The following is a 15361-nucleotide window of genomic DNA, read 5'->3' on the forward strand; positions in this document are numbered from 1 at the left end:
AAATTATATAATGGATCAGTTAGGGGAGGCTGTGCCTCCCCAAACAGCCAGGCGTGGTCCAGCCCCCCGCAAAACAGCCAGGCGTGGTCCACCCCGCCCCCCCCCGGGACTCCTGCCCCATCCAACCCCCCCTATTCCCTGTCCCCTGATGGCCCCGCCAGAACTCCTGCCCCATCCACACACACACCCGCTGCCTGTCCCCTGACTGCCCCCCACCGCTCCATCCAACCTCTCCTCTTATTCCCGACTGCCCCCCCAGAACCCCTGCCCCATCCAACCACCCCTTCTCCCTGTCCTCTGCCCACCCCCAGAACCCCTGCCGGACTGCCCCATCCAAACGCCCCCACCCCCCATTCCTGACTGCCCCTCCAGGACCCCTGCCCCCATTCAAACTCCTTGTTCCCTGCCCTCTGACCGCCCCGCCCTCTAGCCACACCCCTGCCCCCTGACCACCACCCCGAACTCCACTGCGCTCTATCCAACCCCCCTGCTCCATTACTGCGCTGCCTGGAGCACCGGTGGCTTGCGGCGCTACAGCCATGCCACCCAGAGCACCAGGACAGGCAGCCATGCTGCCTGGCTGGAGTCAGCCACGCTACCACGCAGCACAGAGCACCACGTCAGGCTGCAGCTCTGCAGCCCCGTCGCCCAGAGCATTGCGCCAGCGGCACAGTGAGCTGAGGCTGCAGGGGAGGTTGAACAGCAGGGAAGGAGTCAGGGGTAGCCTCCCAGGCCAGGAGCTCAGGGGCCAGGCAGGAGGGTCCCCATGGGCCAGATGTGGCCTGCAGGCCATAGCATGCTCACCTCTGCTTTATGCTCATTCTAATGGTAAGAGGACAATACTAAAAAAGGCCTTGATCCTCTTACTTTATCCCTTATTAATCCACGTTAAGAGCTACTAAGAAGACTTTTTAACATTTATGGGGAACCTCAGTCTCTGTAGTTATGACTGGATAAGTTCTACTGTGACTAGTCAATTAATTCCTAGCACAGAAGCATTTGATGTCCCAAAGAAAAGAATTATAAGCACTAAAAATCCATTACAGCAGGCAATTCAGTACTGCAAGCCATACATCTGGAACTGTATGCCCAGTTTCAGATCTATCCTGGACAGACTGAAACAGACAGCTATTAAAGTCTTCTCTAATTCTCATTAAAAAGAATAACCGAGGTACTTAATGTTATGAGGGGTACAGTAAAAAAAAACTCAGGCTTTCCTTTTGACACCAATTCAAAGAAAGAAAATAAGGTGTCACTTTAGTTTGAAAATAGTACAAGGAAACACCTTTCAGAATGCAGTTAGCTACTACTGAAGGTTTTCAAATACTGTAGCAAGATTTTAAGAGACAAGTAATGATAAACATCTTCTAGCTATGCTTACTAAGATAAAGGTAACTGAATATGCTCCATGACATCAGCAGAGAGCCATAGTGAGCAGGTACAAATATTATCCCCCTCCACTTCCATCATCCACAGCACTGCTTAGTCAAGCGCATCCCTGATTTTTCCTTCCTCTGAAAGATCAGGTATCACCAATGCAAGAGGCAGGATACTGGAGTTGAGAGGTGGGGAAATTTCAGTGTCATAAGCATATGGAATTCAAGTCAGTCAGGTCTCTTCCCCAGTTCCAACATTTCAATTAAAATGAACAGCATTTTCCTCACCTTAAGAAAGAACAAGGACACTAAACATTTTACCTGTTCTTTTGCTTGTTTCTGCTGTTCTCTTCTTTTGCGCTCTTCTTCATCTACCTTGCTAATGACAATGTATCTTTCCTTCTGAAAGCAGTAATGGCATAAGTAAATTATTCCAGGAATAGCTTGACAAAGAAAGTGAAAAACTAAAACAGAATCCCAACACTAATACATAAACCAATCACAATTTGCTATCTAAATTTCCACTGCAAATATAGCTAAATTGCATCCATTATACTCAGAGTTTCGCTGCAACAGTTTACCTACTAATATTACAGTGTTTCTTTTATAAACTCTTATTTTTTTCTAGGGACTTATAATTTTAACAAGGCTATCCAAACTGAATCTACTCACATAACAAAGCCTAAGGAAAATACACTTTTTGGTTGGAATGAAAACATTTACCATACTAAGTTTCCCTATAACTTTAGGTTTTAATCAGGTGATTTGGGGTTCATATTGTTTACCTAGCTCTTTGGGAAAAAGTTAATGTTTAATATCTGCTGCAATTATTGTTCTGTTATCAAACCACTCAGCTGACCAAGACTTCATACTCTCAATGTACTGAATGTTAGATCGACTAAGTATTTAAAATAGCCATTATACTTTCCACTCACACAATTAATATAAGTCATATATTTGTATTTATACCTCATGGATTTTAAAGTCAGACCACTAAGGTTATTCAAAAGTATTTCATCACAGTTTAATGAAAGTTTAAAAGTTTGGATAACAAAGCTTCAGCAGGCAAATTTAGAGCTCAAGTAATATGAAATTTCATTAGGACTGAGATTTTCCTTACACAGAACAACAATTTAAGACAGGATGTTGTTAGTCAATTAATTACCTTCTCTGTCTCCAGAGTTTCAACATGGATACCTTTTGGGTACCTACAGCAAATAGTGAAAGGTAAAGTACAGTTTATGGACTAATTTGGCAGTATACTGCTTAGTATACTGAAGCTCCCATCTTCAACTAGGCTAATTTTCATAGCTACACAACTTGTAGTAAGGTTACAGACAGGTTTAATATTAAATGCAAAAACTATTAAAGCAGCTTTTAACCAAAGTGAAGTTGGCAAATTCAAAGTACCAAGCTATTCAATAATTTTGCCTTCTTGTATCTCAAGAATTTCAACAATTAGTGTTAATATATTAAGAAAATAAAACTATGCAGATAGCTGAACAACTGTTCCTGAGAGAACTCTAACTCAATTTCTTGACTTCAGTGCAATTAAATCAATCGTGTAATCTGATGTTGGGTTAAAGTACTGCTTGTGCATTCTTTCAGAACGAGAAACTTATTCAAAAAAGCAGTTACTAAGTTACCCGTTCAGGAATGCACATACACTCAGATTTCACAGGGAGCCCTCATTGTGCAGTGTGGGTGTAGGCAAAGTAGTTTAAAAAAAAAAATCTGCCACAATGATAAAAAATGCAAAATGCCATTATTTCAATGTGCAGATACTCTAAATACATGTTTGGATACCGTATATACTCATTCATAAGCCAAATATTTTTGGTAAAAAAGTGACACATCAAAGAGCAGGGGTCAGCTTATAAACGGGTCTACACCAAAATTTGACGATTTTCAACTCTATGAAATCATTGAATTGAATATCTAATACATTGTTGTTTTGCTTACCTGGAGCATCTGCAGGCATGGAGCCCCTACTTCCGCAGCTCCCATTGGCTGGTAACGGCAAACCGCAGCCACAGGGAACTGAGGGGCTCCATGCCGTCAGACACTCCAGGCAAACAAAACGCCCTGACCCACCAGTGGCTTACCCTGACGGGCCGGGAGCCAAAGTTTGCCAACCCCTGAAATATAGGGTTGGCTTATGAAAGGGTCATACAGTTTTTATTATTTTTACCAGTCCATCTGGAGGGTCAACTTATAAACGAATGGGCTAATGAACGAGTATATACGGTAACTTCCTCATGTGCATCAAAACATTTTGAAAATATATTTGTTAAACAGCTTAAAGACCTCATCCCATCTCCATTAGTCAAATGGCTTCTTCAACAGCTTTTTTATCTGTTTTTAAAATACAAATTTACTTCTAAGATGAGAATCAGCACAAAACAATTTTAGCTAAGAACAGTCTCTAAAGACAGGATTTTAAGAACTACTGCCAACTTGAAACCATCTCCCACAATATCACCCATAAATATAAGAGCACCATCAACACCCTATAGAACTAATTATCATTCAAATTAATCCCACTATCTATGCAGGAATACATTCCTCCTCTTCAGTTGTTTGCAATAACTGCACACTGTATGTTAAGAGTCACATGTTATTACATAACACTGATCTGCTACATTGTACTGTTCAATTTACAACTATTTTAATAGTTGCAAGTGATAGAATAGAAATATGCTCAATTTAAAAAAAAAAAGGATTCTAATGAACCACTAAGAACTCCACACTTGTAGGTATTAGTTCAGTTTAACCACATTACAAGACTGTTTCTCTTCTTAAGCAATCTAAACATAATGGATATGAGATTAACCGTAGATCAGCTTTTTATCCAGATTTTTTCATGTTAAAAAACAGCACAGATATACAGTAGGTAAGGTAAGAAATTAACACTAGTAACTTACTTCCAGCTCAAAGTCTGATAAATTAGTTTCCTCTGAAATCTTTAAAAGCAGAAAAGAGTAATGTTATTAATGGTTCTCATATATAAATATTTCGAAGTCAAATAAAGACAAATTTATGTTAAAAATTCAGGCAGTGAACATAAAACAGCTCATGGTGTTATCACATGGTATCTTAAAAGGCATTTAAAAGGCTAAACACTAGTCTAATTTTCCAATGAGAAATTGATCTTATTGTACACGTATCTGCCTTTCTGATGAGAATGACTTGCCAAAAATTAATAGAAAAATGTTTGTTTGGCTCTGTCAGCTAAGTATTATTCACTCAAGTCTATTTAGATGGAATAACTATTTCCTTTGTCATTATGGTTAGTTAAGAAATAACTATACAGCCAATGATGGTGGGCCTAGTAATATAATATTCCAATGTGTATAATATTTCACATGCACAAGAGCCATCTTGTATCATAGAATATCACAGTTGGAAGGGACCTCAGGAGGTCATCTAGTCTAACCCCCTTCTCAAAACAGGACCAATCCCCAATTTTTTTTTGCCCCAGATCCCTAAAGCGCCCCCTCAAGGATTGAACTCACAAACCTGGGTTTAGCAGGCCAGTGCTCAAACAACTGAGCTATCCCTCCCCTAAAGATTTGAACTTGCAGCCCTTGGTTTACAAGGCCAACGCTCTAACCCCTGAGCTATGGGTTCACCACCAGCTGATTCCAAAAATATGCAGACACATGAAGTACATTGATTAAAATGGAAAAAGCAGTTTTAAAAAGTCATCTTGATAATCAACAGAAAAGGCACAAGAGGAAGTTTGATACTTTACCTAAATTCCCATTAAAGTATTATTTATGAAGAGCACCTCTTCGACTTATAAACATACAAAACTGTAAATTTATGTATATTCAAATAATGCCATATGCATACTATACATCACCCTTGGTATGTGTTGCTACCACTGCAGAACTTCAGGATGAACATCTGGAAGTTTAGACTTTTTAAGCAAGGAAAGATACCGAAGCTCCATGACAGCAAGTCTTTACTTCCCGTCCTAAATCAAACAGTTTTTGCTAGGACTAATCAGGGATAAAATTGTTGAGACCGCTATGTGCAAACCTACAGAAAGAGGCTTTTCCCCCCATATACCTGGCTAGTAGGTCAAACCTAATTTCTTATACAGAAGACAGTTCAGAGTTCTCCCTTTACCAGAGAACTAGTGTTTATTTTCAGAAACTGACCCTGTGCATGGCTCCAACTGCAAATTCTTGTTTTCTTCATTCTGTATTAAATCTTCTATTTGCTCCCTGGAGAAAATAGATTAAACAGATTATTATTTGCTTTTACTAATACAATACTATTTTCACAGAAGCATTTAGTGATATATACCAAAAGGCAAAGCAAATCTTTTATAAGAAGGATTAATGGAATATTTAAGACAAGTTTATTGTACATATACCAACATCTTTAGAGATCATTAGTATAGTGATAAATATGAAGTCTTGCGTGATTAAGAAATCTAAAACAGAAACCAAGTGTAGACTCAAATGGCTTCATATTTGAGGGCCAGAATATACATGGCCATTATTTTCCAGCCAAGATCACAAACTAAGAATTGGATTAAACTTTAGCAGAGATTTCGAAAAAAGGACAATACCATCAAGAGGCAAAAATGTAACTAACAATTTAACTACCCTTGATGTAGCGAAGACAGATTACTGAAAGTTGCAGATAAGCCTCAAAAAAGCCTGATTAAAAGGAAAAGAAGTTTCCCAGACTTAAACCCTCTCATTCAAAGGAACATTTTGTGAAGACTGACAAATTTAGAATCAGAACACTGGCAACTTCAAGTTTTTAGGCAACTTCAGAATGGAGGACTACCACATAAAGAAGAGTGTGCACACATTAGAATAACATGATTTTTATATTTCCACTTACACCACTCTTTCAATGAATTTTTTCTGATCCTCAGGAATAGTCACAGGACACTTTGTGGCATTAGGGGAAATGTACGATAGGGTCGCCGCACCATTTGCCTGAGAACGTTTTTCATCATACTGCTCCCGTAATTGTCTTTCCTCGTCCTGATTTAAATATGGGATTCCTAAGAAAAACATTTTACAGGTTTTATCATTAAAAGCAAGCAAGTATTGCACAGCTCAGAGAAGCTTAGTCACTACTCCAGTCATGTGACAACCTAAAAACTGTGGGGGGGGAAATGCATCTGTATCCCTCAAATATTTCTTCTAAGTTTCCTTTCCTTATCTCTAGTTGCAAAGGATTCCTTTTGAGAGAGCCAGAGCAGCTGGCACCTTCAAGCCCAAATGAGTCACAAGCAATTTAGGCCCTCCTCCTGAAATCTGATCCTTACAGGCAGACCCCTATTTCTGCACAGAACCTCACTGAATTTGATGGGCCTTCATATTGTTGATACATAACTGGGGCTTCTAAGTGCTACCACAAAGCAAATAAATAAGGAATAGGGATCTACCCATATGGATATAGTTTAGTATCAGGGCCACAGATTGCTATGGAGTCAAGAAGCTTTAAAGTAGTTGCCATTTATCTCACAGAAAAGATTTGCAACACATCAGAGCCCTGCAGGTACTAATTACCTTAAGAAACCTGCTGAAATAGGAAGGGTTGAGCAGAAGAGGGGCAATATATAGGTACCTAAATTGAGGAACAAGTCAAATGACTAGCACTGTCATATTAAGTGTCACAATTATCTAGTCCTTAGTTTTACAGTATGACAAGCTAGAAAATGCCATTGTTCCAGTAATAAGACCTATAGGAATGTTCTTTTGGAAATATTACAACTTTGTTCTGTGTTTAACCACTGAAAAACAATTATCACTAAAATATGCTTAAACAAGTAGGCACTCACCTGTTTCTCAGAAAATGTAGATGGACAGTCACTTTCCCTCCTCCCCCACAAACAAACATCAAATAAGCTAAGATCTTAACAACTTTACCAAAAGGTCAAAATGTACATGTTTTGCCTTTTGTTTTAAACAGGAAATGGAGGAAAAGAAAGATAGTCTATAAAAACAGGCTGTAAAATGAAAGAAAGCTTACCCTTGCGAAAAACTTTATTAAAATCAAATCCTTGGTTTGCTAAAAAGTCTATACTTGAACTCTGAAAAGGAAAAAAACAAACAAAAAAACCAGCTTTGTGACTGATTGTACACCATTGAAATTTCAAAGGTCAATTAAAAAACAACCCAGGTATTTTCCTCAAACATATTTGTTTTAAAAAACCCATACTAACTTTTTTCTTTGTCAAAGTATTAGGTTAGTGAACTCAAAGTTAGTCTGTGCAATGAAATAGTTTATTAAAAGATAAAGTTTAATAGAGTAGAACAGGTCATTCATAAGTAAATCTCTCCATCAGTATTTTGTCGCTTACTTATCCCTAACAGATAACCCATGGCTTGTGCACTATAGATAACAATACATCCCAAAAACTTAACATCAAACCCACCATAACACCAATTAATATGTAGTACACTGTTTAAATTATAATAAAAAAGCCACTTTGAAGCTATGTATGTACCATTTCTGATCTTAGTTAGAAGCTGTAGAGTCATGATTTTAGTTTTCCGAAAAGCCAAGTGAAGCTCAGGATTGTTTAAAACAAATTCTTCTTTCAAACAAAAACCTTAAAAATGCATCTACAGGAGCCATGTTGGCGATGAGACTCATGATATCCAGGGCAACATGGAAACCAAAAAGGCAACAGTTTCTGCCATAGGCAAAGCATAATACAATGGTAATAAGGGTGGAAAGGAGTGTAAAGCTTTCTACATATGTATCTATTACTATACAGATTTTTTAAAAATACATATGCAACTTTCTGTAATAAGAAGAGAAGTACCTTCTGGGTTCTACCAAGTTAAATAGGACTTGTACCACTCTCTTCTGGCAAAAAGGTTCAACAACTGTTAGAAAAGTGTCAGCTGGACAAAACACAAGACTATACATTGATGATGTCTGCTGGCTTTCCTTTAGTGCTTAGCACTGGCTAGGAATCCCGATCTTTGGTATACTGATTATATCTTTAATGAGGTATGGATGAGAGACAGGAGAAAAATAAAGACATAAGGAGAGAAAGAGTTGGGTGAGGGACCGGAGGTGGAGGGGGGAACGGGAATCAAGTGAAGGAACTGGTGTGGCAAAATCCCATGAGTCCAGAAATTCTCACAACAGCTTTGTGAAGCAATGAGAGAGAGAGGGAGAGAAGAAGAATGGATAGGAAGAGAAAAAAGAAAAAAAAGCTGGATAAGAAAAGTCACTTCTGTCTACAGAAAAAACTAAGCCCTGTATTAAGCAGCAGGAGTTTAAAAAGGGGAATGACCTGTACTTCATTTTTCAACCTAGTTTTCTTCATTTTTAGAAAATTGTTCCACTAAGACTTTTTTTTTTTAAATGGAACCTGCCTTCCTTCTCTATGCACTGGGGAAAAAAATCCATGAAGAATGAATTATACATAGGCAAAAATGCTTCAGGGACTAATCAAAATTGACACCACTACAGAATTTTCACAAAAATCATTTTGAAAAATTTTCCAGTAGCAATATATATAAATCTGTTTTTCCACTAACCTGACAGACAAACTTGACATCTGGTGAACTTCTGTTGAAGGGTTTTGGAAAAATATAGAAGTTAAATGATTTCATTATGTATCTGTGAAAGGTAAGAGTTACAAGTCAAAATAGAGCTTATCAATATTACCTAGTATAAAAAAAGTTAGGAATAAGTCAAGGAAACAACATACTTAGCTTCTGCGTGGTCATATTTAAAACTACAAAGGCCAAACTGAAAAAGCAAGAAATCCATGGAATGCTGAAAAGGAAAACAAGACAGACTATGGTTACAATACATTTTGAAATGCAACTGAGAGGCATTCGGGAAAAAATTATTTGTCTGAGGCTCAGACATCTGTAAGTCATTTATAAATATAGGCACTCAAGTGAAAATGCCTTGTCAGAATACCTTAGTTTAAAAAAGGATCTTTGTCTACAAAAGATTCATGTTTAAAAATAAAATTATTCTTACCAATAACATTCTTTTTTCTTCTGAAATTTAGCATTTCATTTTTACCTTTTCTTCATTTTTGCAATTTTTTTCTGCACTTCACTCAGCTTGGACAGTGAATAGACTAAATTTTCACTTTGTTTCTCATGCAGTAGGGCAATATTGTTTCAGCTTCCATTACTGCAAAGGTATGAACTAAAACCAGCTTTTAAAAAACAAGTTATTTTATATTAAAGGGACACCACCAACTCGATCTGTTCAACTTCAAGTGCATTCAAATAGTCTCAAGTACCTCCTGACAGCTTTTCTAATGTTACAGCTACCTTTCCAAAAGTTGCTTCTCTTCTCCATTGCTATACACACAACCCACAAGAGGTGAGCCTGATCAACTATTCAGGGAGAGACAGTGGAACTGTACACAAAGAGCTAAAAAATCCACAAAGTAAACAAAATGCAAAATAGAACTATTCTTCTAATATCTTGAATTCTAATAATCCTAACTGTAACCTCTAACAATAGCAGATAAAATATATAGATATGTGATTTAAGCTTGGTAAATCCTTGCTTTAAAAATCTAGTGTTGGGGCCAACAGTCTCTTTAAAGGGATAAATATAGTAGTTTTTATAGCTAACAGCAAATATGCATGATCATAAACTTAACAAGTATTTTACAAAAAAAGGCTTACTTCCCTTTCTGAGATATAATCTTAGTTTTAAATAGTACTGAAAGTTTTCGGCATGCCATGCAGTGACAGTCTGTGTGGACCCTGCTGCTGCACACTAAAAGTTCCCTAGTGCACTTTGTGTTATTGTGCAGCAGTAAGTACACATGAACAGCAAGTGTGTGGCATGCTGAAGCACTGTAGATTTACACCCCAGCTTGCTACACCTTAACTATTTATCTAGACAAGCCCTAAAACCGAGTTGCAATCCTCTCTTTTCCCCATTTCATCTGGCAGCTGCCCAAAGGGTTCTTGTTTGGTGGTGTGTGGTTTCCTCCTCCCTCCCCGCCCTTTTACACACACAGGCAATTTGGCCTTGTGTACAGTGTCAGATATCAGATTCCCACCTTCCACTATTTGTCTAGCACAGGGGCTCTCAAACTTATTTGATTGGGTCCCGCTTCTTTGTGTTTGTAGTAATTTACACTGCACACACCCCACCACCACACAGCTCTGAAGGCAGAGTGGAGAGCAGCGACTGCTGACTGGGTGCCCAGCTCTGAAGGGCGCACCATCCCAGCAGCAGCACAGAAGTAAGACAATGTGAAAAGTTTCAGAGTAGCAGCCGTGTTAGTCTGTATCCGCAAAAAAAAAAAAAAAAAAAAAGGAGTACTTGTGGCACCTTAGAGACTAACAAATTTATCTGAGCATAAGCTTTCGTGAGCTACAGAGCATCCGATGAAGTGAACTGCAGCTCACGAAAGCTTATGCTCAAATAAATTAGTTAGTCTCTAAGGTGCCACAAGTACTCCTTTTCTTAATGTGAAAAGTGATATTCATCTACATCACTTTCCACAGCAGATTTAGCACCACATTGCCACCATTACTAAAGCTGATGCCACCTCGGGGCTGTCAACCGGAGTCCTGCATCTCCAGATGAGGGATTGGGGGGGCAGGGGAACGAAAGCCTGAGCTGCCTCCTGGTGAGGGAATGGGGTGAGGAGGCGGAGAGCCTCCCATCATGGCCTTTCTGCACAAGCCCCAGCCACCCAGGACTGACAGCCAGAGCTTAAAAAAGGCACTCAGCTCATGGTTCCCCTTGACACATTCCCACACCTCTGTTCAGAGGTCCGCCCCATAGTTTGAGAACCACTGGTCTAGCATCAATGACACTTACATTGGCAAAAGAACTAGTGTAGACTGGATACAGGCACTTGACCACCATAACATCTGGCACTTGCCCACTGTTAGACCAATGCTGGAGGCTCTCAAGACAGTTAGCATAGACATTGCCAGACTCCGGTTCAACAGGATAAGCATGGCCTTACTGAAACACTCACCAATTGCTGAAGACCAGTGGTTCTCAACCTATTGACCATTGTGGGCCACACACGTTGCCCACAGTGTGTTACGTATGCCCTGAACCGCAGGTTGAGAACCTCTGCTATAGACTAAATAGATCAAAAGTATTGTTTTTAATCAATAACTATTTTAACCTAATGTAAATTTAAAATCTTACTTGTCTCCACTGTGTCCCTACCAACATCCTGTACGCAGCCAAATATTAGACAGGCAAAGTTAAATATTTAGCCTATTTTTCCTGCTGGAATTCAAGTTTTTATCTATGAGTACTATTTAGAATGAAGCAGAAGTCTTAATTTGTCTCAGAATAAATGCCTATCATGACATACTGATATGCACTACTAACAAATCTAACAGTTTGTTCTAGTCTCAGACATGTTACACCTCCTACCAAGTATGGCAAAATACTTAAAATAGTTTCATTTTAGCTCTTAAGTTTTACATTTACCTTTTTAAGTTTTTGATACCTTTCTTCTGGTGTGTCAAAGCCATTGGTTAATGTGCTAACAGATGGCCCATCACTGATTCCTAAAAAATATAGGAAATATTACATAAAAATAAAGCTATTTAAAGACAGTGGGTGAGGAGTAGCAACAAAGGACAATTATTAAGAAGTCTGCCACTATGTAACTAACATAATATTACATTACATATGTATAAGTTACCATTCAACTGAAAAAAACCTCTTCCATTATAGGTGAACATCCCTCCTTAAACAAAAGCCAATTAAACAATGTAATTCTACATAAACAATCTGGTGAGTTCAGAGAACATAATGTGCTGGCAGTGAAACCATGTTCTAGGAAAAACTATGAAAGCCTTACTTGTGTCATTCACAGGTTAGAAAAATAATCCTGATAGAATGGCATGTGGTACCAATGACCTGATGTTGATGGGTCTCAAGCCACATTACTGGAGACAAAACCAGAGTCAATGAAGTGACAAACCAATAGTACATAAGAACTTAAGAATGGCCATACTGGGTCAGACCAAAAATCCATCCAGCCCAGTATCCTGTCTACCAACTGTGGCTAATGTCAGGTGCCCAAGAGGGAGTGAACCTAACAGGTAATGATCAAGTGATCTCTCTCCTGCCATCCATCTCCACCCTCTGACAAACAGAGGCTAGGGGCACCATTCTTTACCCATCCTGGTGAATAGCCATTAATGGACTTAACTGGATAAATTCATGGAGGTTCTCTTTTAAACCCTGTTATAGTCCTAGCCTTCACAACCTCCACAGGTTGACTGTGTGCTGTGTGAAGAACTTCCTTTTATCTGTTTTAAACCTGCTGTCCATTAATTTCATTTGGTGACCCCTAGTTCTTATATTATGAAAACAAATAAATAACTTTTCCTTCTTCACTTTCTCCACACCACTCATGATTTTATATACCTCTATCATATCCCCCTTAAGTCTCCTCTTTTCCAAGCTGAAAAGTCCTAGCCTCTTTAATCTCTCCTCATATGGGACCTGCTCAAAACCCCTAATCATTTTACTTGCCCTTTTCTGAACCTTTTCTAATGCCAGTATATCTTTTTTGAGATGAGGGGACCACATCTGTACACAGTATTCAAGACGTGGGCATACCATGGATTTATATAAGGGCAATAAGATATTCCCCGTCTTATTCTCTGTCCCTTTTTTAATGATTCTTAACATCCCATTTGCTTTTTTGACTGCCGCTGCACACTGCATGGATGTCTTCAGAGAACTATCCACGATGACTCCAAGATCTTTTTCCTGATTAGTTGTAGCTAAATTAGCCCCCATCATATTGTATGTATAACTGGGGTTATTTTTTCCAATGTGCATTACTTTACATTTATCCACATTAAATTTCATTTGCCATTTAGTTGCCCAATTACTTAGTTTTGTGAGATTTTTGAAGTTCTTCACGGTCTGCTTTGGTCTTAACTATCTTGAGCAGGTTAGTATCGTCTGTAAACTTTTCCACCTCACTGTTTACTCCTTTCTCCAGATCATTTATGAATAAGTTGAATACGATTGGTCCTAGGACTGACCCTTGGGAAACACCACTAGTTACCCCTCTCCATTCTGAAAATTTACCATTTATTCCTACCCATGTTCCCCGTCTTTTAACCAGTTCTCAATCCATGAAAGGATCTTCCCTCTTATCCTATGACAACTTAATTTATGTAAGTGCCTTTGGTGAGGGACCTTGTCAAAGGCTTTCTGGAAATCTAAGTACACTATAAAAAGAAAAGGAGTACTTGTGGCACCTTAGAGACTAACAAATTTATTTGAGCATAAGCTTTTGTGAGTTAGGCTTATGCTCAAATAAATTTGTTAGTCTCTATGGTGCCACAAGTACTCCTTTTCTTTTTGTGAATACAGACTAACACGGCTGCTCCTCTGAAACCTAAGTACACTATGTTCACTGGATGCCCCTTGTCCACGTTTGTTGACCCCCTCAAAGAACTCTAATAGATTAGTAAGACATGATTTCCCTTTACAGAAACCATGTTGACTTTTGCCCAACAATTTATGTTCTTCTATGTGTCTGACAATTTTATTCTTTACTATTGTTTCAACTAATTTGCCCGGTACTGATGTTAGACTTACCGGTCTGTAATTGCTGGGATCATCTCTAGAGCCCTTTTTAAATATTGGCATTACGTTAGCTATCTTCCAGTCACTGGGTACCAGAAGTGGATTTAAAGGACAGGTTACAAACCATAGTTAATAGTTCTGCAATTTCACATTTGAGTTCTTTCAGAACTCTTGGGTGAATGTCATCTGGTCCCGGTGATTTTACACTGTTAAGTTTCTCAATTAATTCCAAAATTAATTAATTCCTCTAGTGACACTTCAATCTGTGACAATTCTTCAGATTTGTCACCTACAAAAGACGGCTCAGGTTTGGGAATCTCCCTAACATCCTCAGCCGTGAAGACTGAAGCAAAGAATTCATTTAATTTCTCTGCAATGACTTTATCGACTTTAAGTGCTCCTTTAGTCTCTCAATTGTCCAGTGGTTGTTTAGCAGGCTTCCTGCTTCTAGTGTACTTAAAAAACATTTTGTTATTACCTTTTGAGTCTTTGGCTAGCTGTTCTTCAAACTCCTTTTCGGCTTTTCTTATTACATATTTACACTTAATTTGGCACAATGTATGCTTTATGTTTATGGTTTTTGGGTTTTTTTTTTTTAAAGGTAGTTTTTTAAAGGTATGGTCAACTGACTGTTGGCCTCTCTTATGCAATACATAACCCATACGTACAGTGTTAAATTTAACATTTTGACCTAGCTTTTGTTTTAAGTATTTCAGTTCCCTATTCAGGCATCTTAGAACAAAAGAAAATTCTAAAGACAGTTATTACATCTAAGGCAATGGGAAATCCATAAGCAAAGTGGCTGCATATTCAGTACAGTAGATCACGGTTAGCCCATTTGCTAATATTCCATGTTCACCGGGGGATCTGGAACAATTTTTATAGTGGGGATGCTGAGAGCCCTTGAATCAAACTGTAATTCCTGCATATAAGGAAACCACTTCAAGTCAGGGGCTACTGCAGCAGCCCCAGCACCCCAATTCCAAATCTATGACGTTCACAAAATAATCTTAATAGTACCTGAAAATTCGCCATCAATAGCCAAAAAGTCTGCTTCCTCGATGGCTTCATACACTTTATTTAGGTTATCCTTAAAATCTATAAAGAAATCAGTAAAAACATCCCTGAGAACATGGCTATCAACTCGAGAACCTCCACCCGGCCTCCCGTCTGTGCGCGGGATCAGCGAAGCGGACCCACCGCCCGGGAACTAGACGGCAGGGCCCTGAGAGCCACCCTCTGTCTCTCAGCCTTTTTAAGAGGCTCAGTGTCCACTTGCAAAGACAGCGTCATCTGAGAGATAAACCAACAGCCCCGGGCGTGCAGAGGGGAGGGTCAAATACAGGGCGCCCAACGACTCCCCTCACGTTCCGCGGCTTCCCCGGGAGCTCGCTGGCCAGGGCCCGGGTCAGCGCAGGGACTCA

The 15361-nt window shown here is 39.0% G+C and overlaps 1 protein-coding gene across 4 annotated transcripts in view; it reads right to left on the reverse strand.

Annotated features, from left to right (window-relative positions):
• PARN (poly(A)-specific ribonuclease) overlaps positions 1–15361 on the reverse strand; it is a 161578-nt gene that overhangs the window by 145739 nt on the left and 478 nt on the right. For all 4 annotated transcript variants that reach the window (XM_073362403.1, XM_073362401.1, XM_073362402.1 and 1 more), the window contains exons 2-11: positions 14958–15035; positions 11811–11890; positions 9079–9146; positions 8906–8987; positions 7380–7440; positions 6240–6405; positions 5543–5608; positions 4301–4339; positions 2542–2584; positions 1698–1778 (exon numbers count right to left, since the gene is read on the reverse strand). In XM_073362403.1, coding sequence (XP_073218504.1) covers positions 1698–1778; positions 2542–2584; positions 4301–4339; positions 5543–5608; positions 6240–6405; positions 7380–7440; positions 8906–8987; positions 9079–9146; positions 11811–11890; positions 14958–15035 — 764 coding nt within the window. The remainder of the gene's footprint in view (positions 1–1697; positions 1779–2541; positions 2585–4300; positions 4340–5542; positions 5609–6239; positions 6406–7379; positions 7441–8905; positions 8988–9078; positions 9147–11810; positions 11891–14957; positions 15036–15361) is intronic.

This window comes from Lepidochelys kempii, chromosome 10 (genome assembly GCF_965140265.1).
Source record: "Lepidochelys kempii isolate rLepKem1 chromosome 10, rLepKem1.hap2, whole genome shotgun sequence".
Taxonomy (NCBI): Eukaryota; Metazoa; Chordata; order Testudines; family Cheloniidae; genus Lepidochelys; species Lepidochelys kempii.